The sequence below is a fragment of the Oncorhynchus kisutch genome, linkage group LG13 (assembly GCF_002021735.2).
Source record: "Oncorhynchus kisutch isolate 150728-3 linkage group LG13, Okis_V2, whole genome shotgun sequence".
NCBI classification, from domain to species: domain Eukaryota; kingdom Metazoa; phylum Chordata; class Actinopteri; order Salmoniformes; family Salmonidae; genus Oncorhynchus; species Oncorhynchus kisutch.
In genome coordinates, this window is record NC_034186.2 from 57,226,194 (window position 1) to 57,251,588 (window position 25,395).

Below are 25,395 nucleotides of genomic sequence, written 5' to 3' on the forward strand. Positions count from 1 at the left end.
TTCATTTCTGCTTTTATTGAGAATGCGTAGTACAGATCGTTATGACAATATGCTTTGACTCAATTTAGCTTCCTTTTGTGGTGTTCACCCTTTTTTTTGTTTTTTTGTTGCAATTTCACTTTTTGCAATTTGTGAGAGTAGATGACACTTTAGTGGGATTTTACTGGAAACAGTCAAATCAAATGTTAAGCCTTAATCCCAGACCCAGTTTTGTATTCAAACATTTTAAAGTGATTAGGACTGCCCAAGGAGAACTCCAATAAATCTGTTTTTCTGGACAGGGGATGAGGTCAGCCTAAACATTCTGGTTTCATTTTGTTAAGACACTCCAGGACCTGACTTGTTTTTGTATTTCTACCTTGTCTGTAAGTTACTAAACCATGTACGTAAACAGCATATTTGGTGCATATTTTCAAATAAAATGTTGTCAAATTCAGATTTTTAACTATAAACAAATTTTGTGAAGGCTAAATTTGGAGAATGTAGATGATTCTGAAGCTGGGAGAGTTGGAGTGTTGGAAGAGTCTGACTTTCAGGAAACAAATGGCCATTAAAGTGAAGTACAATGAATTTACCTTACCGATCGCAAAACACCTATTGAGACCTAATCACGATCTCTTCAAATGAAGTTACTACATATACAGTGCCTTCGGAAAGTGTTCAGACCCCTTGAATTTTTGTACATTATAGCCTTATTCTAAAATGTATTAATTTGTTTGAGGAAAAACAATCTACACACACTACCCCATAGTGACAAAAGGAAAACAGGTTTTTAGAATTTTTTGCTAATTTATATATATTTTTTAATCACATTTACATAAGTATTCGGACCCTTTACTAAGTACCTTGTTGAAGCACCTTTTGGCAGTTATTACAGCCTCAATTCTTCTTGGGTATGACGCTAAAAGCTTGGCACATCTGTGTTTGGGGAGTTTGTCCTGTTCTTCACTGCAGATCCTATCAAGCTCTGTCAGGTTGGATGGGGAGCGTTGCTTCACAGATATTTTCAGGTCTCCAGAGATGTTCGATCGGGTTCATGGTCGGCCTTTGGCTGGGCCACTCAAGGACATTCAGAGTCTTGGCTGTGTGCTTAGGGTCGTTGTCCTGTTGGAAGGTGAGCCGTCACCCCAGTCTGAGGTCCTGAACCTGCTCGAGTGCTTTCATCAAGGATCTCTTTGTACTTTGCTCCGTTCATCTATCCCTCGATCCTGGCTAGTCTCGCAGTCCCTGCCGCTGAACAAGAAACCCACAGCGTGATGCTGCCACCACCGTCCTTCACCGTACGGATATTGCCAGGCTTCCTCCAGACGTAATGCTTGGCATTCTGTCCAAAGAGTTCAATCTTGGTTTCATCAGACCAGATAATCTTGTTTATCATGGTCTGAGAGTCTCTAGGTGCCTTTTGGCAAACTCCAAGCGGGCTGTCATGTGCCTTTTACTGAGTGGCTTCTGTCTGGCCACTCCATAAAGGCCTGATTTGGTGGAATGCTGTAGAGATGGTTGTCTTTCTGGATGGTTCTCCCATCTCCACAGAGGAACTCTGGAGCTCTGTCAGAGTGACCATCAAGTTCTTGGTCACCTCCCTGACCAAGGCCTTTCTCCCCTGATTGCTCAGTTTGGCCGGGTGGCCAGCTCTAGGAAGAGTCTTGGTGGTTCTGAACATCTTCCATTTAAAAAATGGAGGCCACTGTGTTCTTGAGGACCTTCAATGCTGCAGAAATGGTTTGGTACCCTTCCCCAGATCTGTGCCTCAACACAATCCTATCTTGGAGCTCTACAGACAATTCCTTTGACCTCATGGCTTGTTTTTTTTTCTCTGACATGCACTGTCAACTGTGGGACCTGATATAGACAGGTATGTGCCTTTCCAAATAATGTCCAATCAATTGAATTTACCACAGGTGGACTCCAAGTTGTTGGAACATCTCAAGGATGATCAATGGAAACATAATGCACCTGAGCTCAATGTCGAGTCTCATCGCAAAGGAGCTGAATACTGATGTAAATAAAGTATTTTTGTTATTTTTAATACATTAACAAAATGTCTAAATCCTGTTTTGTCATTATGGTCTATTGTGTCGATTTGTTGAGGATATCAATTTTAGAATAAGGCTGTAACATAACAAAGTGGAAAAGTCAAGGGGTTTACTTTCCGAAGGCACTGTTGTCCAGTTTGTAATGGCCTTTTAAATGATTTATAGTTAATTACATGTAGTGAACTTTGAAATTATGTCAATTTTTGAATGTGGTTAAAATTCATGACATTTTGATGTTACTATGATGATAAACAAACCAAATAAAATGTGTACATAGTTTTGGACATTTCTGTTTACTTTTTGAAAGTACTAATATTAAAGACTCAAATAGATGCAAAAATGTAATTTCAGCCTGTGGTGCCTTGCCTTAAAGGCTTAATGTAAAGGTTAGGGGCAGTATATTTTTGACACTTTCATTGTTGAAATGCTCTAATATTCGTAGAACATTTTGAAGCAGCTTGGGGGGGGGGGGGGCATTTTAAAACACAGCACCTGTCTTTCAGTCTATACGTGTGTTTTAAATTTGACTCTGTATCCATAGTGTTGGTGTCTACATGCAATTTTGTGTCATTTCTACATGTGTGCCTGCATGAATTGTCTGCATGTCCTACTCTATTGGGTGTATGTGGTTACTGTGCAATTTTTTTCTATCCTCGTGGGGACCTGAAATCCCCAACTGTCCCCAAGGATACTAAAACATGGAAAATGATCCCTCATGGAGACATTTCCCACATCCCCATGATGACAAATGCTATTTTAAACGTAGGGGTTAAGTTTCTGCTTACAATTAGGGTTAGGGAAAATAGGATTTTTATTGGAAATACATTTTTAGGTCCACACAAGGATAGAAAAACAAGTGTGTGTTTGCGCAAAAGTGTGTGTGTGTGTGTGTGTGTGTGTGTACACGCAGCAGATCAACCGTACTACACTGTGGTTTCAGAACCGGACAGTGGCCACCCCAAGTCACGGGGTGTGGGACATGAGGGGCAAACAGTTCCACACGGGAGTAGAGATCAAGATGTGGGCCATCGCGTGTTTCGCCACACAGAGGCAGTGTCGTGAGGAGATCCTCAAGTAAGAACCAGCCAGTCTTATCTGTTTCACCCACTTACTATGTGTACAACTGGGTTATGCTCGTTAGGGCACACCGTGGCAAAATGTTCAACGGAAAACAAATGAGCGTTTCTTATTGGTCCAGGTAGTCCTACCCTGTTTCAGTACATTTTCTTCCATTTGGTGCCTAATAAACAACCCTTCATTAAGCAGCTTCTCACATAGCCACAGGGATATATGGAAAGGAATCCCTCCCTGTTACGGATGTGTTGGAGATGGCCTTCCAGATAAGAAAGTGATCCTTGTGTAATTAGTTTGTCCTCCACGCCTCCGATACAACCTTGTTAGAATTTACACAGCAACTCTCAAGGATGACATTACTAAACCACTCCCTAACCAACCAGATTATATTTGGTCTTTACAACCTTCCTTTTTCCCTACTCTCCCTCCCTCATTTCTCCATTACTGTCTCTTCATTCCTCTTTCCCTCCCTAATTCCTCCATCCATTACCCACCTCTTATAGGGGTTTCACAGACCAGCTGCGTAAGATCTCCAAGGATGCTGGGATGCCCATCCAGGGCCAGCCGTGTTTCTGTAAATACGCCCAGGGAGCCGACAGTGTGGAGCCCATGTTCAGGCACCTGAAGAACACCTACTCTGGATTGCAGCTCATCATCGTCATCCTGCCAGGAAAGACCCCCGTCTACGGTAGGCGGCACCCATAGACATAAATATTCACATGATATTCATTGGTATCAATCAAATTTATTCATAAAGCCCTTCTTACATCAGCTGATGTCACAAAGTGCTGAACAGAAACCCAGCCTAATAGCCCAAACAGCGCAGGTGTAGAAGCACGGTGGCTAGGAAAAACTCCCTAGAAAGGCTTGAACCTAGGAAGGAACCTAGAGGAACCAGGCTGTGAGGGGTGGCCAGTCCTCTTCTGGCTGAGCCGAGGGAGACTCTTTGTGTTCACCTTCACACTCCTGGGCCAGACTACACTCAATCATAGGACCTACTGAAGAGATGAGTCTTCAATAAAGACTTAAAGGTTGAGACCGAGTCTGCATCTCTCACATGGATAGACAGACCATTCCATGAAAATGGAACTCTATAGGAGAAAACCCTGCCTCCAGCTGTTTGCTTAGAAATTATAGGGACAGTAAGGAGGCTTGCGTCTTGTGACCGCAGCATATGTGTAGGTCTGTACGGCAGGACCAAATCGGAAAGATGGGTAGTAGCAAGCCCATGTAATGCTTTGTAGGTTAGCAGTAAAACCTTAATCAGCCCGAGCCTTAACAGGAGGCCAGTTTAGAGGCTAGCACTGGTCCTAAATGGAGCCTTGAGGAACACCGAAATTTACAGTCACCTTATCCATGCTGATTAATTGTCTAACATTTTCTGTATCTATATAATAGTTCTACCAAAGCATCTGCTTTTCTTTGAAATGCTTGTGTTGCTGTAGCAGCTTTAATAAGGGATGTGTGTTACCAGACAAACTCTGTTATCTATCAATACCTTCCCTTTAAAGCATAGGTGGTACCTTACTCTTTACTTCCCTAATCTGACTGACTGTTAATTGCACAGAGATTGATTGATCACTGTCTGTTACTGGTCCTGTGTAGCGGAGGTGAAGAGGGTGGGAGACACTCTCCTAGGAATGGCCACTCAGTGTGTCCAGGTGAAGAACGTGGTGAAGACGTCCCCCCAGACCCTCTCCAACCTCTGCCTCAAGATCAATGTCAAGCTGGGGGGAATCAACAATATCCTGGTGCCTCACCAACGGTACGAGGCCACCGTGGCTGGAGGATAGAAGTACTGGAATGACCATAAAAATATTTTTAATCAGCTGAAAGCACATTTAGTCATTTATCTTCCATTAGAAGTGTGCACCACTTTGTTTTGAGACGTGAAGTGGGGCATCTGTTTAAACAGTAAATTTACTTTGTTAGGCCTTAGAACTTACTACAATAGTCCATATCTGTTTCAAATGCCGTATGGAAGAGAATGTTTTTTTTTTTTTTTTGTACACAAATGACATCAATAGCAATCTCCCAATCAAGTGTCCTCCAATTTATGATTGACATAATGTGCATAGTGTAAAATCTAAACCCTTTAATCATTTTAGAGAACCTTTGTTTGAACTCTGTCCTCACTGGTCCTTCCCTCTTCCTCCACCCAGACCCTCAGTATTCCAGCAGCCAATCATCTTCCTGGGGGCGGACGTTACACACCCCCCTGCTGGAGATGGGAAGAAGCCCTCCATCGCTGCAGTGAGTTCACTTAACTCCTATTGGCCTATACCAGGGGTCTTGAACTCATTTAGCCCAGGGGCCACATTTATATATTTTTTACTATTCCAACCATGGGCTACATTTTACTAAGATAACCGCATGTTTGAGACTTCTGTGGCCTGGTCTATACTGTATTGCCAATGCATTCAAGTTCATAATGTTTGTGCAGAGCTATTCAATTTGCTCAGCGCTGGTGTTTGTCTCTCACACACACACACACTCTCTCTCTCCCACCCTGTTTCTCTCTATACATCTCCAGGTGGTCGGCAGTATGGACGCCCACCCCAGCAGGTACTGTGCCACAGTCCGGGTCCAGAGGCCCAGGCAGGAGGTGATCCAGGATCTGGCCTCTATGGTCCGAGAACTGCTGATCCAGTTCTACAAGTCGACCCGCTACAAGCCCACCAGGATCATCTTCTACAGGGACGGAGTGTCAGAGGGCCAGTTCAGACAGGTGAGCAAAGGCCAAGTGACTATCCTGGGGGGAAAAATGTAAGTCGCTCTCCGCCTCCAGAACTTCAGAAACTAGAGGGTCAAAGGTTGCAAGTCAAATGTTGTCCCTCTTTAATTAAACTGATGAAGTTAGGGCATCTACCTATCTGTTTAAGTAAACCATTGATGCACATATTGAAGATCCTCTAAGAGGACATTAGAATAACATGCATGACTGTGACCAAAACATGACAATGCTTATTTCCCCGTCACATTGTCAGACGGTGGCAAAAGGGTGCAATGTCGAGGCCTGTATCATCTACCTCAACTGGTGCGATCTAGAACAACTGCTCAGAGCCGAGATGGTGGACATCCAAAGGCATATCATCAGTAATGGATGTTTTAACCCCGTTTTATCCCTCTGCCCACCCCAGGTGCTGTACTACGAGCTGCTGGCCATCCGCGAGGCCTGCATTGGCCTAGAGAAGGAGTACCAGCCCGGCATCACCTACATCGTGGTCCAGAAACGCCACCACACCCGCCTCTTCTGTGCTGATCGCAACGAAAGGGTGAGCGGGCCCACTTGACTTCCGGCCACCCTCCCAGCTACCTTACGGTCATTCTGACATGATACTCATGCCTGAGTCACACTATAGGGCCGACACCCACCCAAACTGTGCTGGCTCTTACATTTTCTTAGGCCAGCTCATTACAGCTTGGTTCAACTCTGTTTGGCACAGCAGTGTGAAAAGCCCTTTTATAGATTAGGAGGAGGGGGGGGGGCTGTGTGTTTTGAGTTGGACCGTGTTCTTTATTACCCCCTAGTTTATTAAGCGCTCTAAATGGTTGTCCTAATTATCCAATTACCCTGTTGTCAATGGGCCTGCTCTCTTGGTAATTATATTCCATTATAGCATTAGGCCTGATGTGAATTGATGGACCTGGAGTGCCACTCGAGGCCTGGGAGAGCAGGGCTTTTTGGCGTTTATCACCTTGTTTACAAGTGAAATGCACTTTTACAGACGGGGAGAAATCCATTTTGTCATTATTCTGGTCATTTGTAGATTACGTCATTCAGAACTGTGGATATTGGGCGGCTCACAATTGTCCCGGCGTCGTTGTAAATAAGTATTTGTTCTTAACTGACTTGCCTAGTTAAATAAAACATTTAAACATTCTACACCTCCCTTCCGCTGTTTGTTCATTCACTTTCTGCCGTCGTTAAATGAGTCCAAGGGATGGATGTGTGTTTGTGTGAAGATTGGTGTTGAAGAAGAACAGGACAGATGGAAGGACGTTTTTAACTTTTGCCAGTTTATTAATAATAACCCCAAATCGACAACTTTTTTCTTTCAGGTTGGACGTAGTGGAAACATTCCTGCTGGCACCACGGTGGACACGGACATTACACACCCCTACGAGTTTGACTTTTACCTCTGCAGTCACGCTGGAATACAGGTACTGGAGCATTCACCATCTGTTCATCTAGCCTGCTGCCTCACTGCACTTTACTCTCAGGCAATACGCCTGCTTTTTAGAATTTAAAGTGTTTTGTTTTTTTGGTAGGTAAACAATTTTTTACTGAAACTAAACTACCAAATACTCTGGTTTTCAAGGTGAAGAAAATTTGACAAAATTTGTAAATAAGTAGGCCTATAGTTCATTCTAAAAACCCAATTGTCCTGAATTTCAGTTGAAAGCCATTGTCTTTCTACTTCAGTCTTTATACCACATCTCTATTAAATCCCCATATTGAGGCTGTGTAGTATGTGTAACGTCTGCTGTCCCCAGGGCACCAGTCGGCCCTCCCACTACCACGTCCTGTGGGATGACAACTGCTTCACGGCCGACGAGTTCCAGCTGCTCACTTACCAGCTGTGCCACACCTACGTGCGCTGCACACGCTCAGTCTCCATCCCCGCGCCAGCCTACTACGCCCACCTGGTGGCCTTCCGTGCCCGCTACCATTTGGTGGACAAGGAGCACGACAGGTGATTGGCAGGGATGGGGGGTGGGGGTTACTCTCACTGCACAAAACAGACTGATTTAGTCTTTCTGCATGCTTCGCCTCTGTTGTGCTCAACTCTACGTTTCATATTTCCTATCTATTTTGGGTGAGATGTACAGTATTGCAATAGTTTTTGTTGTTGTTCTACTGCCTCCAAAGCAGCGCTAGGTATTATACTGCCTCCAAAGCAGCGCTAGGTATTATACTGCCTCCAAAGCAGCGCTAGGTATTATACTGCCTCCAAAGCAGCGCTAGGTATTATACTGCCTCCAAAGCAGCGCTAGGTATTATACTGCCTCCAAAGCAGCGCTAGGTATTATACTGCCTCCAAAGCAGCGCTAGGTATTATACTGCCTCCAAAGCAGCGCTAGATATTATACTGCCCCCAAAGCAGCGCTAGATATTATACTGCCCCAGACAGCAGCGCTAGGTATTATACTGCCTCCAAAGCAGCGCTAGATATTATACTGCCCCCAAAGCAGCGCTAGATATTATACTGCCCCAGACAGCAGCGCTAGATATTATACTGCCTCCAAAGCAGCGCTAGATATTATACTGACCCCAAAGCAGCGCAAGATATTATACTGACCCCAGACAGCAGCGCTAGATATTATACTGCCCCAGACTGCAGCGCTAGATATTATACTGCCCCAGACAGCAGCGCTAGATATTATACTGCCCCAGACAGCAGCGCTAGATATTATACTGCCCCCAGAAAGCAGTGCTAGATATTATACTGCCCCCAGAAAGCAGCGCTAGATATTATACTGCCCCCAGAAAGCAGCGCAAGATATTATACTGCCCCCAGAAAGCAGCGCTAGATATTATACTGACCCAGACAGCAGCGCTAGATATTATACTGCCCCAGAAAGCAGCGCTAGATATTATACTGACCCCAGAAAGCAGCGCTAGATATTATACTGACCCCAGACAGCAGCGCTAGATATTATACTGACCCCAGAAAGCAGCGCTAGATATTATACTGACCCCAGAAAGCAGCGCTAGATATTATACTGACCCCAGAAAGCAGCGCTAGATATTATACTGACCCAGAAAGCAGCGCTAGATATTATACTGACCCCAGACAGCAGCGCTAGATATTATACTGCCCCAGAAAGCAGCGCTAGATATTATACTGACCCCAGACAGCAGCGCTAGATATTATACTGACCCCAGACAGCAGCGCTAGATATTATACTGACCCCAGAAAGCAGCGCTAGATATTATACTGACCCCAGAAAGCAGCGCTAGATATTATACTGACCCCAGAAAGCAGCGCTAGATATTATACTGCCCCAGAAAGCAGCGCTAGATATTATACTGACCCAGACAGCTAGCTTTCTCTGTAAATAAAAAAATGTAGCTACAAATAAGTGTGTGTCATAGTTGATCCATTCATGTATGTCTCTGTCCTGATGAATGTCTTCTCTTCTCCCAGTGCGGAGGGCAGCCATGTCTCTGGTCAGAGTAACGGTCGGGACCCCCAGGCTCTGGCCAAGGCGGTGCAGATTCACCACGACACGCTGAGGACCATGTACTTTGCCTGAGCACCACCCCACACCACCATCACCGCACTTAAAACACACACCCCCACACCCCTGCCTGCCAGTCAAGGAGGGTTGCAGCCCCCCACAACCAGTCAATCCGGACCTGACACTGTGTAGAGGGAAGAGGGGTGGTGGGGGAAGCCCCCCGCAATGGACTGAGGATGCAGACAGACGCTGCTTTAAAACAAGAGAGGAAGAACTTTGCACTATTATGCAATATTAACCCAGCCCCCTGCTTTTCCTGGGCACCCTAACTCCGCCCCCACCTCCTCCAGACCCTCCCTCCTTTTCTCCGGTCATGAAAGAGATCTGTGGTTTTGATTCCGGATGTGTATGGGCGACGTTGCAGAGTTCGTTCCCTTTCGTCATCATGCCTTTTACCTCAACTCAGTTTAACGGCAGCACTTTCTGCCCTTTTTTCATTTGTTAGTTATGTTTTGACTTTTCTTTATCAAAGGTTGAGGAGAGAAGAAGGAAAGGATGAGGTGTTTGAAGGGTGGATCTCGATCTGTGCAGAACTATCACGGCGCACTAGCTTGCCACTTATTTTCCTCCTTTTTTATTTTTTTGCCAATGGTGACTTATCAAAAGTGTGAGCGTGTCAATGGACACTGTGTACTAGGAGACGAACACAAGCTTTTATTTTGAGCACAGTGCCACCTGGAGTCTGAACGGTGTAAATGCTCTCTTCATAAGTCCCATCCTCTCTGGGGAATAAGCTATGATGCTAATCAAATGATTTCTTACTCGTTATCATTTGACTTGACCCAGTAAGTGATGTGCGTATACAGTGGCACACATCCGTAGAGGGTAATACAATGATATCAAACCCGAGGTCAGTCCCCTATGACATCGATCTAATGTGCTGTCACAGCAACATTGCAATGTGACCCTGTTTGGAATTTTCTTTCCTGTACATCATGTTTGATATTTAAGATGCTTGTTTTTTTTACCATTCTTTCCAGTATTTATTAGTACGCTCAAGATATAGTAATTTAATGAGAAGAGCATTTATTTCTGCATTCTTTCATTCTATCTGCTCTCTTGGATTTGAGTTTTGTTGTGGAAGATCCTACATTGAATGACAGATCATGTTGCTTTCCTCTAGTGCAATAAGGTTTTAGCTGAGGGGAGGAAGCGTCTTCTAGAGGATACGACTTGAATGTCTGGAAGTCTGCAGCGGTGAGTTTAGGAGAATGTACTAGAACCCAGATCTCTTACGAGAGCTCTCGGATAGTAAGAGAATGTTTTTGAGCCACACAATTGGCACTTACCCCGTTGCTCCTCTTTATGAAGGGAGTATCGGGGTTCATAGGTTGAAGGGTTATGCCAATGAGTGTGTTATGGGTTAGAAAATCAAGTGCCTGGTTTTGGAAATGAACTGTTAAATGGCTGGTTGTATGGATGGATTATGACGTGGCGGTCCTAGCTTTCAAAATGTATTCGAGCAAGGAAGTTAAAGGGCAAGGTTTAGCTGGAGAAAGTTGACTTCAAGCTACATTTTGCCTCATTTTTTACAGAAGTTGCATCTCATTGAAATCCTTGCGGTAGAAAATATATAATGTGTGTGTGTGTGTGAGTTTCTCCAATCATCTTTGCCTAATAGCAGCGGTATTCTAGCAGATCAAGTCGTGCTGCACTCTGCCTCTATCCTCATCAGACACGGATCTAGCTGCTATATCTGCATGTACTCAAGGTGACTAAGAATCGAGGCATACCTCAGTCATGAGCAGCAGGAGAGCTAAGCCGCTAAGACAAATTCAATTTCCCATATAACTGACCATCCAAACCAATAGTAGCTAGCTGCCTTCTAGAGTCAACAATTCGATGACTCTTGGAAGTCCAGGAGACTGAGTGAGTGACTTGTGTGGTCGCTGCTTAGCTCCTACGTGCTCTGTGACATGAGGCATGCCTAGTGGTGTTCAAAAGAGACAATTATCTGCACTAAAATAAGTGTGTTTTGGACCAAACACATGCCTCTGGTGCTATGTACCGTAGTAAACCTCCCAATGAAGTAGACGAGAGGGTCTGTGTTATGTGGGGAACTTTAGGGATTTCTCGTCCTAACTGTTAGTGGAAACGGTTGCCATTTGAGAATCTCTTGTTTTTGACGGTACAATGATACAAGGAGACAGTTCTCAAGGCAAGGACTGCCCCAATAGGTGAACGGTAGTATGGTCCAATGGTAGGATCCTGTGTGTGTGTGTGTCCCCCCCCCCCCCTATAGTCACGTTTGACTGCCTTCCCAACTCTAGCCTCCCCCTGGCTGGAAGCCAATGAGTTTGAGCCTTCATGATCTTCACTAGTGTCCAAAAAGCCTTTTTCAAAAGCCAGATTGGAAGAAGTGTATATATGTACATTTCACATTATTGTAATGCACACACCACTTATTTTTGTTAACAAAAAATCTAACCTATGTAGTTATATAGTTATTCATCATTAAACGTGAAGGGTAATAAAATGTGGCTAGAGTTTTGAGTCAACTGTTGACTCGTGTCCTGTGGCAATGTATACTGTTATTTGTGTATTTTGGCGTGCGTGCGGTGGCTCTATTTCGACATGTAACGTGTGTCTGGGTTGTTATACTGTTATGGATCGGGATGCGGTGGACTTCTATAAGTAAGAGGTGCTTCTATTTCTGTCACTCTTGGCAGCTGTTGACAGCTCCTCCCTGTTGTCAAAGAATACAAATGAAAATCATTGGCCTTCGTTTTTTTTTTTTTTTTAGAGCATAATTGTTCTGATCCTGCCTGATCGTCTTTCTCAGGTGGGAGTTGATGCCTGTAGAACAGGGGAGAGCGGGAGAAACCGGGGCTTGTCAAAGTGTTGTAGACCCACTTTAAAAGATGTAGTTGATTTAAAGAATGAGATGGTTACCTGGACTGGTCATCTTAAACGTTGAGTACCAATGTGGCCCGCGGTGTTTTATTTTAAGCCTTGTGGGCGATGAGGCCCCTATAGAGCGAGACTTGGCCTTTTTAACTGTTGTTGCTTTTCTCCTCTCTCCTTGCGCAACCACGGGCACTTCTTGTGCTCAGAAATACAAAGCCTTAAGGCCTCCGGTAAGTCTGCAATGTGACCAAAGTATATAATCTCATTTAGTTTTTTCCACTTTCTCCTTACTTTTGATTCCCAGAGGACTACATTCCGTAGCCTGTAGATCTGCCATCTGATTCCCCTGAGAGCTAAGTGGAGAAAATATGGAAGACTAGAGGACAGAAGAAGTTAACTTTGCTCCGTAAATGTATGATCCAATGGTGTCTTGGATCGGTTTGTTGGTGTGTGCTTGGTTGGTAAAGAGCAGGGTGTTTTTGTTAGATGGGTTTTTGTGCATGTGGCTGGTTCTGGTGTATGTAAAGTGAGAAGTAGGGCTGCCATTTGAGGGAGGTGGTGTGTATGGATCGGTACATGGTTTAGAAAGCGACAAGCCTAGTGATCATCCAAGCTGACATGATGATGAACGTCAAGGACTGTATAGAACATTCTGATTTTCCTGGGCAAAAGAACACATGTTTACATATAGCAGATGTGTTTGCCTAACACCTTTTTTACTTTTCAACTCGCTAAACCGTCAACAGTAACGTTTTTCAGATGTTCGTTTGTGTTCATCAGTTTTTTGTTAATTTTTTTTTGCTTAGTTTATAGATATTTATGAGCAAGGCCTTCTAGGTCTTAAACATCAACCCAGAGATTGCTATACTCTATGGAAAAGTAGCTATGTGTGTTCATTCCATTGCCTGTGACGCACAGATATACTGGATTTTGAGGTGTAGGTTCTTTATTTTCGGCGCGGAAGGTAAATCTATGGCAGAGTGAAGAAGTCCACAGGAAGTGCCTTTCTTTATGGTGGTGCTGTAAGACAAAAGTCAAATGGCAAAGACGTTTATCTCATTTTTGAAGAAAAATTCAAAAGCATTGCAATGCAGAAACACATGCACAGTACACACACTATACATACCAAGATGCATAAAGGCAGAGTATATGATTGTGGTTGAGCGTTCACTTATTGGTGCATTTTGAGTTTGGACCAATCGACTCGGTTGGTTGGTACAGTGGAACTTGCGTTGACAAGCGAGGTCATAGTTAAAACCGATGTGTGTGTGTGTGTGTGACACAGCCTGGGCCACGAATGACGAACATAGCACAGCACTTTATAGACTGCCTCTCTCACTCGGACACACAGCCACAATGTTTTCTGTCTTTGTACCTCCTCCAATCCCCGCCTCCCAGATATACAGTGGCGTGTCGAGGACTTGTTATGTGATTTGAGGAGATTTTCCTCCTCTGGGAATAGGATTACGACACCAAACAAAACGGTTACTATCGCTACTAAGTGTTCATTTTAAAGGTGTGACTCCGCTGATGATGATGACTGTTTTGAGTCATCCTGCGTTTTGTGGTTTCTCATTAAGAATCTGAAACCACCAACGGTTTAAGTGTTCCAATGTAAGGAAGTTGGAAGTAATGGCATTCATATTAGGATGTCGGCAGTTGTCTGGCCCATGGCATTCTCATCCCAGTGCAATGCCTCGCCCTGCCGCGTGTCTGTCTTGTCCTTAATGGAAGGATAGCGGGCCCACTTTCATTAGGGTTTTGGGGCAGTTTGGGTGTGGAATAAGACTCCGAGAGGGTCTGTATGAGACATTTGGGGTACCCATCAGTCCAGGGGGGGGGGTGGTATCTTTTTTACAAGAGATTAAAAAAACAATGCGCCTCACTTACCTTTGTATGCTGCATACGTTATACTACATGAGAGGAGAAACTGCAAATATTGCTTTGGTTATTACGGTATAATGCTTGATTAATACCTGATTATGATATTCTCATAACTGTTTTAGAGACTGAAGTATAACTAAGATTCTCTTGTTTATTTTATTTTTTTGTCTTAACACTTATCTGACTTGAGCCGAACATTTAATTTTGTCCTCCTATTTAAATGTTCTTTTTAATATGTATATGAAATATATATTGCAAAATATTTTCTGCTGTATTTATTGAGTGCATAAACGAGCAGCTAGCTAGAGTCTCCGCGCAGCATGGTGGAGGCCTTAAACCCCTCCATGTTGAAGACTTATCCTCCCCAAACACGCAAGCACAGCAACGTGTTGGAGGGCGGACGGAGGGGCACAGTTGTGCAGGGGCATCTGTTTTTAAATGAGATATTACTTATGTAGACCCCTGCTTTTAGCTTTCTGTTTGGGGGAAGAGGCCTTCTCATATGTCCTCATCACCTTCTTGTACTCTCTAGTCCCTCTCTCCTCTCCGGTTCTCTCCTCCCATCTTGTTGATCCCACCCACCACCCCCACATGTTGCATCTCATCTCTGTAGGGGTAGGGAACCTTCACTGAACCACACGGACTGGGCTGAGCCTTGTAAAAACTGACTTCCTCATCCAGAGCTGCTAATGTGTTAGCCATGTAAACTCCCCTGGCCTGGTGGAGTACAGGTGGGTGAGAATAGAGGGGAAAAGGAGGGAGGGAGGGATAATGCTAAGGCAGAGGATGTATGGTTAGGTGTGGCTTCTGTGCTTTCATGTCTCCTCTGTGGAGTTTTTTTTTTCCTTGTGCCAGAGACTTTTACACAGTAAGGAGTAGAGACTAAAGTCCCATTCCACTCAAATGCAAGCCTCCGTCTTAAGTGTGTTCTTACTTTGTTGGGTTTTATTTACAACTACAGAATGCCTGAGTTGAGTACAAAAAAAGGCCCAACTCCAAAATGTCATCCTCGTGTTTATTTTCAAACCACTAACAGTAGTTGGTGAGCCCCAACGTACAAAAGTGTATGTTTCCCCACGTGTGTATGGATGTAAGAACAGTCGCCCGAGGGTTCTGAGTGCTGTACTTAGACTTGTACCTGTGTAACGAATCAAGGCTGTTCTGTTTGCCCACTGTCTGTTAGTCGTTCCCACCTCACTCTAGGGTCAGAGGCATGGAGCTTTGAAGGGGTTGTCAACCCTGTTCAGAACTTCAATAGGCTTTTCCTACCTATTACCCACAGACAAATACTTTAAGACACGTTGACTCCATTTAGCTCTCTGTTTTGATGTGCAAGCAGACGCTGCTTGCTTTCAGTCCATTCGCAGTCCATGTTAAGGTTTTGAAATCCCGTTTGCTCGAGAGATTATCGGATGCTGTTTTCCCAGTGTTAAAACTGGTTTGAAGACCGATTTTAGTCAGTGGCCAAGGATGCTGGACTTTTTAAAGGGTTTCCTATGTGTTTCATCCTTATCTTGAGGTTATTTTGTATTTGACGTGGGGTCGGTTTGTGTCATTACTTTTTAATTGAATGTCAGTCAGGATTGTGTGCTGTGATACCATTTTGAGTCCTGAGGCACCTGCTAAAATCAATGGGTGTTTGATGATACGAACAAGGTAGCCACATGAGTTCCATGCCTCTGGCTCTGTTTCGGTCTCTGTCTCTGTGTGTCTCTACTCTGTATGTTTCAAACTCTCTGTTGTACCAACAGGTCTTTTTATTTTAGTTTTAAATGTCTTTGTTTTGTATTTCTCTTTAGGCCTTTTAGTGTTACTTTGCTTAAGTTTTTGAAGTGTATCTTTCACGAATACTTGCAATAAAAAGCTTTGCTTTCATACCTTCCGCGTTATGAAATGTGTTTCTAGACCACGCACGCACAAGTGATCACACACACCCACCCTGCTTTAGTTTATGTTGCAGTATAAATGAAATACTCCAGCTATTTGGCTATACCGCTGTAGTCACTAGCCAGTTCTAGTAAAGGTAGGTTCAGCGCAGATGTAATGTTACTAAATGATTATGAGGTCATTGCACCTTATGATGTCATTACACTTGGTCATTGTGTTCAAATTCTATTGTTCTAGTATTCGTCTGATTTTCTGTTTTGCACCAGACTGTTCCCTGTGGTCTAGACCCATTGTGGTATTTATTAGTCTCTTCATTTCAAGGAATGTGAAGAATTTGTTGAGAAGTAGAAGTCAGAACATCTTTTTTGGTATGTAACTCCTGTATAGTGTGGCAAAGGGAGTGTATATTACTGGAAAAGTTCTAAGTTTTGCAAGTAAACTACTACAATTTTGGTAACTTTCAAGGAGTATATGGAATTTTATGACAGCTGGTGGCATTTTTGGGTACTTCAGATTATCACAGGTGTCAAATCTCATGTAAAATTATATTTATCTAATAAGGATGTAAAATTCAACTTTGAATGACAACGGTATAAAACAGGAGCCCTAATTATAAACCAATTTAGTGAATTTATGAGGGTTTCACCATGATCTTTTCAAATGTATTTTTTTTACACTTTTTACATTGTCAGTATGTGTTCAAATGTTTTGTGGCCGTATTTGGAAGAGTTGCAGAGTTAATTATAAATAATGCCATGCGGACAAGTTGCTTTAAAAAATATTTTTGTCAATTTTCTCAAACCATATGGTTTATCCACTTGAATCTCATGGCAAATACAGATGCAGAATATATATATATATATGAGACAACCCCTTCAAATTAGTGGATTTGGCTATTTGCTGACCCTGTATAAAATCGAGCACACAGCCATGCAATCTCTATAGACAAACGTTAGCAGTTGAATGGCCCGTGCTGAAGAGCTCAGTGACTTTCAATGAGGCACAGTCATAGGATGCCACCTTTCCAACAGGTCAGTTCATCAAATTTCTGCTCTGCTAGAACTGCCGTGGTTAACTAAGTGCTGTTATTGTGAAGTGGAAATGTATAGGAACAACAATGGCTCAGCCGCGAAGTAGTAAACGGGACCTCCGAGTGCTGAAGCCTTGGTCCTTGTCCTTGGTTGCAACACTCATTAGCGAGTTCCAAACTACCTCTGGAAGCAACGTCAGCACTAGAACTGTTTTGAAGGGAGCTTCATGAAATGGGTTTCCGTGGCCGAGCAGCCGCACACAGCCTAAGATCACAATGCCAAGCGTCGGCTGGAGTGGTATAAAGCTCACCGCCATTGGACTCGAGTGCAGAATCACGCTTCACCATCTGACAGTCCGAAAGACATATCTGGGTTTGACGGATGCCAGGAGAACACTACCTGCCCAAATGCGTAGTGCCAACTGTCAGGTTTGGTGGAGGAGGAATAATGGTCTAGGGCTGTTTTTCATGGTTTGGGCGAGTCCCCTTAGTTCCAGTGAAGGGAAATCTTAACACTACAGCATACAATGACATTCTAGACAATTCTGTGCTTCCAACTTTGTGGCAACAGTTTGGGGAAGGCCCTTTCCTGTTTTAGCATGACAATGACCCGGTGCACAAAGTGAGGTCCATACAGAAATGTTTTGTTGAGATCAGTGTGGAAGAAATTGACTGGCCTGCACAGAGCCCTGACCTCAACCCCATCGAACACCTCTGGGATGAATTGGAAAGCCGACTGCGAGCCAGGCATAATTGCCCAGTCAGTGCCTGACTTCACTAATGCTCTTGTGGCAGAATGGAAGCAAGTCACATCAGCAATGTTACATCTAGTGGAAAGCCTTCCCAGAAGAGTGGAGGCTGTTAAAGCAGCAAAGGGGGACCAACTCCGTATTCATGCCCATGATTTTGGAATGAGCTGTTTGACGAGCAGGTGTCCACATACTCTTAAGTTAAGTATAAATTACAATAGATTACCTACTAATTACCTAAGATTACAGAAACTTCAGTAAATTACCAGTAGCTTTGCAACCATACTCCTGTACAATGCATTATGAATCCGTTATAATGTATTGTAGCCTACAGTATAGCCTAGCCTACTTTGGAAATCTGAACCTGTCAACGTTTCAGGTTAAAAACTTCTTATGGCGGGGGGCAGTATTGAGTAGCTTGGATGAATAAGGTGCCCAGAGTAAACTACCTGCTACTCAGGCCTAGTTACTAATATATGCATATCATTAGGAGATTTGGATAGAAAACACTGAAGTTTCTGAAACTGTTTGAATGATGTCATTGAGTATAACAGAACTCATATGGCAGGCAAAAAACAGAGAAAAAAATCCAACCAGGAAGTGGGATATCTGAGGTTTGTAGTTTCTCAACTCTTTGCCGATCCAAGAGTGTAAATTTGGTCCGATTGCACTTCCTAAGGCTTCCACTAGATGTCAACAGTCTTTAGAACCTTGTTTGATGCTTCTACTGTGAAGGAGGGGGGGAATTTGGAGCTGAGGTCTGCCAGAGTGGCATGAGCTGATCACGTGCGTTCAGAGTTAGCTTGCATTCCATCATATTTCTACAGACAACGGAATTCTCCGGTTGGAATATTATTGATGATTTATGATAACTTCCTAAAGATTAATTCTATACATCGTTTGACATGTTTCTATGGACTGTAATGGAACCTTTTGACTTTTCGTCTGCACGTGCCTCATGAATTTGGATTACTGGGCTAAACGCACAAACTAAAGGGTGGTATTTGGACATAAATTATGGACTTTATCGAACAAATCAAACATTTATTGTGGAACTGGGATTCCTGGGTGTGCATTCTGATGAAGATCATCAAAGGTAAGTGAATACTTATAATGCTATTTCTGATTTCTGACTCATGGCGGATATCTGTATGGCTTGTTTTGTTGTTTGAGCGCTGTACTCGGATTATTGCATGGTGTGCTTTTTGGGTAAAGCTTTTTTGAAATGTGACACAGGTTGATTTAAGGAGAAGTTTATCTGAAGTTCCATGTATAATACTTGTACACTGCTCAAAAAAATAAAGGGAACACTTAAACAACACAATGTAACTCCAAGTCACACTTCTGTGAAATCAAACTGCTTCCACTTTGGAAGCAACACTGATTGACAATAAATGTCATGCTGTTGTGCAAATGGATTAGACAACAGGTTGAAATTATAGGCATTTAGCAAGGCACCCCCAATAAAGGAGTGGTTCTGCAGGTGGTGACCACAGACCACTTCTCAGTTCCTATGCTTCCTGGCTGATGTTTTGGTCACTTTTGAATGCTGGCGGTGCTTTCACTCTAGTGGTAGCATGAGACTGAGTCTACAACCCACACAAGTGGCTCAGGTAGTGCAGCTCATCCAGAATGGCACATCAATGCGAGCTGTGGCAAGAAGGTTTGCTGTGTCTGTCAGCGTAGTGTCCGGAGCATGGAGGCGCTACCAGGAGACAGGCCAGTACATCAGGAGATGTGGAGGAGGCCGTAGGAGGGCAACAACCCAGCAGCAGGACCGCTACCTCCGTCGTTGTGCAAGGAGTAGCAGGAGGAGCACTGCCAGAGCCCTGCAAAATGACCTCCAGCAGGCCACAAATGTGCATGTGTCTGCTCAAACGGTCAGAAACCGACTCCATGAGGGTGGTATGAGGGCCCGACGTCCACAGGTGGGGGTTGTGCTTACGGCCCAACACCATGCAGGACGTTTGGCATTTGCCAGAGAACACCAAGATGGCAAATTCGCCACTGGCGCCCTGTGCTCTTCACAGATGAAAGCAGGTTCACACTGAGCACATGTGACAGACGTGACAGAGTCTGGAGACGCCGTGGAGAACGTTCTGCTGCCTGCAACATCCTCCAGCATGACCGGTTTGGCGGTGGGTCAGTCATGGTGTGGGGTGGCATTTCTTTGGGGGGGCCGCACAGCCCTCCATGTGGTCGCCAGAGGTAGCCTGACTGCCATTTGGCACCGAGCTGAGCTCCTCAGACCCCTTGTGAGACCATATGCTGGTGCGGTTGGCACTGGGTTCCTCCTAATGCAAGACAATGCTAGACCTCATGTGGCTGGAGTGTGTCCGCAGTTCCTGCAGTAGGAAAGCATTGATGCTATGGACTGCCCTGCCCGTTCCCCAGACCTGAATCTAATTGAGCACATATGGGACATCATGTCTCGCTCCATCCACCAACGCCACGTTGCACCACAGACTGTCCAGGAGTTGGCGGATGCTTTAGTCCAGGTCTGGGAGGAGATCCCTCAGGAGACCATCCGCCACCTCATCAGGAGCATGCCCAGGCGTTGTAGGCAGGTCATACAGGCACGTGGAGGCCACACACACTACTGAGCCTCATTTTGACTTGTTTTAAGGACATTACATCAAAGTTGGATCAGCCTGTAGTATGGTTTTCCACTTTAATTTTTAGTGTCACTCCAAATCCAGACCTCCATGGTTTGATTTCCATTGATCATTTTTGAGTGATTTTGTTGTCAGCACATTCAACTATGTAAAGAAAAAAAGTATTTAATAAGAATATTTCATTCATTCAGATCTAGGATGTGTTATTTTAGTGTTCCCTTTATTTTTTTGAGCAGTGTATTTTCAGCAATATTTGAGTTTTTCTGTAAATTGATGTGGCTCTCTGCAAAATCACTGGATGTTTTTGAACTAGTGAACATTACGTGCCAATGTAAACTATGATTTTTGTATAGAAATATGAACTTTATCGAACAAAACATTAATGTATTGTGTAACATGAAGTCCTGTGCGTGTCATCTGATGAAGATGATCAAAGGTTAGTGATTAATTTGATCTCTTTTTCTGCTTTTTGTGACTCTCTTTGGCTGGACAAATGACCTAACAATCGTTTGGTGTGCTTTCGTCGTAAAGCCGTTTTGAAATCGGACACTGGGGTAGGATTTAACAACAAGTTTATCTTTAAAATGGTGTAAAATACCTCTTGAGGAATTTTTATTATGAGATTTCTGTTTTGAATTTGGCGGCCTGCACTTTCACTGGCTGTTGTCATATCAATTCCGTTAGCGCGATCTAAGCCATAAGAAGTTGTTAAGAACCACGAGAATGCAGAATACAATCTAGTCTACCAACTGAACTTTATTTCATTTTCCACCATTGCCTCAAATTAAATTAATCATAACAAACTGGTCTCAATGAAAATGGAAAGTGTACCCGAGTGCACTGAACCAGTTCAACCCTCCTGGAAAATATGGGATGGATTGAATTGAAACTCCTAAAATCCCATTTTTAGTCACATTTATCCTTCACTAAGTCTATGACAGAATAACTCCACAGGACACTCTCTCCGTGGAACAGTCAGTGCACAAAGATGGCGTAGCAGTCGGACGTGTGTTTGCTTTGTCCTGTGTTAATTAGTTTGTAAATAGTCTGTTTTTAATTTCTTTCATATATTTTAATCACACTTTCCATCTACGAACTAAACATACTTTCCTGCAACACGCCTCGCGCAATGTGGTACGAATCTGCTATTATTTTATACCTTATAACTGGAACCTCCATCAGGAGCTAGCCACTAAACTAGCTACTAATTGTTTGCCACTGCTAGTGGTCTTCACCTTTTATCTCGGACACTAGCCAACTTTAGCTCGGACAATTACCTGCCAGTCTGCACAGCGCGATATCAACCCAGAGTATATCGGACTGCTTTTCTCCACCACATCACCGGATTCCTGCCGCAAGCTCTGTACCATTACACCGGATCATTGCAGCTAGCTAGCTGCAACCAAGTGGCTACTGTTGGCTGATGCTTCTGTCCCGAAGCAAGCGCCAGCCAGTTAGCCTTGAGCTAGCCTAGAGCTAGGCCCATCTCCCGGCCAGCCGACGGGTATACCAGCTAATTCTTGGGCTACAATACCTCTTTTGCCAATTGGCCTGGACCCTTTATTGTCGACACGGAGCACCGCTGATCCATCACGACTGGTCTGCCGGCGTAATCGTCCGATGTGGTCTCAATAGGCTTTTCCGTTGTGATGTCGCCAAAGAGCCATCTGCTATCCCCGCTAGCTTTCTGAACACAGTGTCTCCCGCTCGCCTAGCATAGTAGCGACTACCGAACGGCTCCCTGACACACCTCTTGCTGCTCATTGGACCCTATATGATCACTCGGCTACACAGCTGATGCCTGCTGGTCTGTTCAATAACACTACCTCATTTTGTTTATCTTTCGTCCCCAGACTCAAACTCAGGTCCTTTATGTACCGAACTGACCCTCTCTGCCCATTTCATCACCATTTACCCGTTGTTGTCTTAGCTCTCCCGACCAACACCCATGATTGCTTTATGCCTATCTCTAATGTCAATATACCTTGTCTACTGCTGTTTCGCTTAGTTATTGTTTTATTTCACTGTAGAGCTCCCAGTCCTGCTCAACATGCCTAAGATGGCTCTTTTGTCCCACCCCTCACGCATGCGGAGACCTCACCTGGCTTAACTGGTGCCTCCAGAGACCCAGCCTCTCTCATCATCACTCAATGCCTAGGTTTACCTCCACTGTACTCACATCCTACCATAACATTGTCTGTACATTATGCCCTGAATCTATTCTACCACGCCCAGAAATCTGCTCCTTTTATTCTCCATCCCCAACGCACCAAACGACCAGTTCTTCTAGCCTTTAGCCGTACCCTTCTCCTACTCCTCCTCTGTTCCTCTGGTGATGTAGAGGGTAACCCAAGCCCTGTAGCCCCCAGTGCTACACCTATTCCCCAGGAGCTCTCATTTGTTGACTTCTGTAACCGTAAAAGCCTTGGTTTCATGCATGTTAACATCAGAAGCCTCCTCCCTAAGTTTGTTTTATTCACTGATGCCCTAGCCTTGTCTGAATCCTGGCTTAGAAAGGCCACCAAAAATTCAGAAATTTCCATCCGCAACTATAACATTTTCTGTCAAGATAGAACTGCCAAAGGGGGCAGAGTTGCAATCTACTGCAGAGAGAGTCTGTAGAGTTCTGTCTTACTATCCAGGTATCTGCCCAAACAGTTTGAGCTTCTACTTTTAAAAATCCACCTTTCCAGAAATAAGTATCTCATTGTTGCTGCTTGTAATAGACCCCCCTCAACCCCCAGCTGTGCCCTGGACACCATATGTGAATTGATTGCCTCCCATCTATCTTCAGAGTTGTGTTTAGTTGACCTAAACTGGGATATGCTTAACACCCCGGCCATCCTACAATCTAAATTAGATGCCCTCAATCTCACACAAATTATCAAGGAACCTACCAGGTACAACCCTAAATCTGTAAACATGGGCACCTTCATAGATATCATCCTTACCAACTTGCCCTCCAAAATACACCTCTGGAGTCTTCAACCAGGATCTCAGCAATCACTGCCTCATTGCCTGCGTCCGCATTGGGTCCGCAGTCATTCGACCACCCCTCATCACTGTCAAACACTCCCTAAAATACATTGGCCTTTCTAATCGACCTGGCCCAGGTGTCCTGGAAGTACATTGACCTCATCCCGTCAGTAGAGGATGCCTGGTTGTTCTTTAAAAGTGCTTTCCTCACCATCTTAAATAAGCATGCCCCGTTCCAAAAATGTAGAACTAAGAACAGATATAGCCCATGGTTCACTCCTGACTTGACTGCCCTTGACCAGCACATCCTGTGGTGTGTACTGCATTAGCATCGAATAGCCCCCGCTATATGCAACTTTTCAGGGGAGTCAGGAACCAATATACACAGTCAGTTCGGAAAGCAAAGGCTAGCTTTTTAAAACAGATATTTGCATCTTGTAGCCCTAATTCCAAAAAGTTTTGGAACACAGTAAATTCCATGGACAATAAGAGCACCTTCTCCCAGCTGCCCACTGCACTGAGACTAAGAAACACTGTCACCACCGATAAATCTACGATAAACGATCATTTCAACAAGCATTTTTCTACGGCCGGCCATGCTTTCCACCTGGTTACCCCTACTCCGGCCAACAGCTCTGCACCCCCCGAGGAAACCTACCCAAGCCCGCCCATTCCCCCCCCCCCGCCCACACACTTCTCTTTCAACCAAATCCAGATAGCGGATGTTCTGAAAGACCTGCAAAATCTTGACCCCCTACAAATCAGCTGGGCTAGACGATTTGGACCCTCTCTTTCTAAAATTATCCGCTGCAATTGTTGCAACCCTTATTACTAGCCTGTTCAACTTCTCGTATCATCTGAGATACCCAAAGATTGAAAAGCTGCCACGGTCATCCCCCTCAAAGGGGGAGACACTCTAGACCCAAACTGTTACAGACCTATATCCATTCTGCCCTGCCTTTCTAAAGTCTTTGAAAGCCAAGTTAACAAACAGATCACCGACCATTTCGAATCCCACCGTACCTTCACTGCTATGCAATCTGTTTTCCGAGTTGGTCGTGGGTGCACATCAGCCACGCTCAAGGTCCTAAACAATATCATAACCGCCATCGATAAAAGGCTTTCGACTCTGTCAATTACTGCATTTTTCTTTTTATTACCCCCTTTTTCTCCCCAATTTCGTGGTATCCAGTTGTTAGTAATTACTATCTTGTCTCTTCGCTACAACTCCCGTACGGGCTCGGGAGAGACTAAGGTCGAAATCCATGCGTCCTCCGAAACACAACCCAACCAAGCTGCACTGCTTCTTAACACAGCGCGCATCTAACCCGGAAGCCACCCACACCAATGTGTCAGAGGAAACACAGTGCACCTGGCGACCTTGGTTAGCGCGCACTGCGCCCGGCCCGTCACAGGAGTTGCTGGTGTGCGATGAGACAAGGATATCCCTACCTGCCAAACCCTCCCTAACCCGAACGACGCTAGGCCAATTGTGCGTCACCCCACTGACCTCCCGGTCGCGGCCGGCTGCGACAGAGCCTGGGTGCGAACCCAGAGTCTCTGGTGGAACCCAGAGTCTTCAGGGTATTCAGTATGTATGTTTAGGGCTTTTCCTTCATCGCTAACTTTATCCTAGATTTTTGACATTTCATGCTTCATTTGATAGCTGGGTAGAGTTTCAGTTGCATTTACATTTACATGCATTTACACTACCCTGCTTCCTATTCTGTGTCGACCCATTCCTCCCATGAAAAATATTAGAAAATGTTTACTTTAAAGTACTATGAAACCTTTTCAATTGAACATGGCCAGGTTTCATACCCTACTATTTGACATGTGATGATAAGAAAACAAATGTAGAAACTTAGGCCAGTTGGTTCACATCAGGAAGTGCTATAACAGCCTGTGTACACATTATGGTTGGATTTTAACACTCTCAAAAATGTCATTTTAGTGGAAAGGAATTTCTCTTTGGATCTAGACCTGCATACAGGTCTCTACAGCCTTTGACTGACTAACTCAATTCAAGCTGTCTATTCATGTTGGTAGGA

General features: G+C 44.2%; 1 protein-coding gene across 3 annotated transcripts in view; it reads left to right on the forward strand.

Moving 5' to 3' along the window:
* Positions 1–15,964, forward strand: part of LOC109902130 (protein argonaute-3-like) — a 43,626-nt gene extending 27,662 nt beyond the window's left edge. For all 3 annotated transcript variants that reach the window (XM_031786622.1, XM_031786624.1, XM_031786623.1), the window contains 9 exons: positions 2,977–3,110; positions 3,614–3,798; positions 4,716–4,875; positions 5,273–5,363; positions 5,644–5,838; positions 6,251–6,385; positions 7,173–7,274; positions 7,608–7,807; positions 9,263–15,964. In XM_031786622.1, the coding sequence (XP_031642482.1) occupies positions 2,977–3,110; positions 3,614–3,798; positions 4,716–4,875; positions 5,273–5,363; positions 5,644–5,838; positions 6,251–6,385; positions 7,173–7,274; positions 7,608–7,807; positions 9,263–9,371 (1,311 nt within the window). In that variant the 3' untranslated portion in view covers positions 9,372–15,964. The remainder of the gene's footprint in view (positions 1–2,976; positions 3,111–3,613; positions 3,799–4,715; positions 4,876–5,272; positions 5,364–5,643; positions 5,839–6,250; positions 6,386–7,172; positions 7,275–7,607; positions 7,808–9,262) is intronic.
* The last annotated feature ends 9,431 nt before the right edge of the window (positions 15,965–25,395 follow it).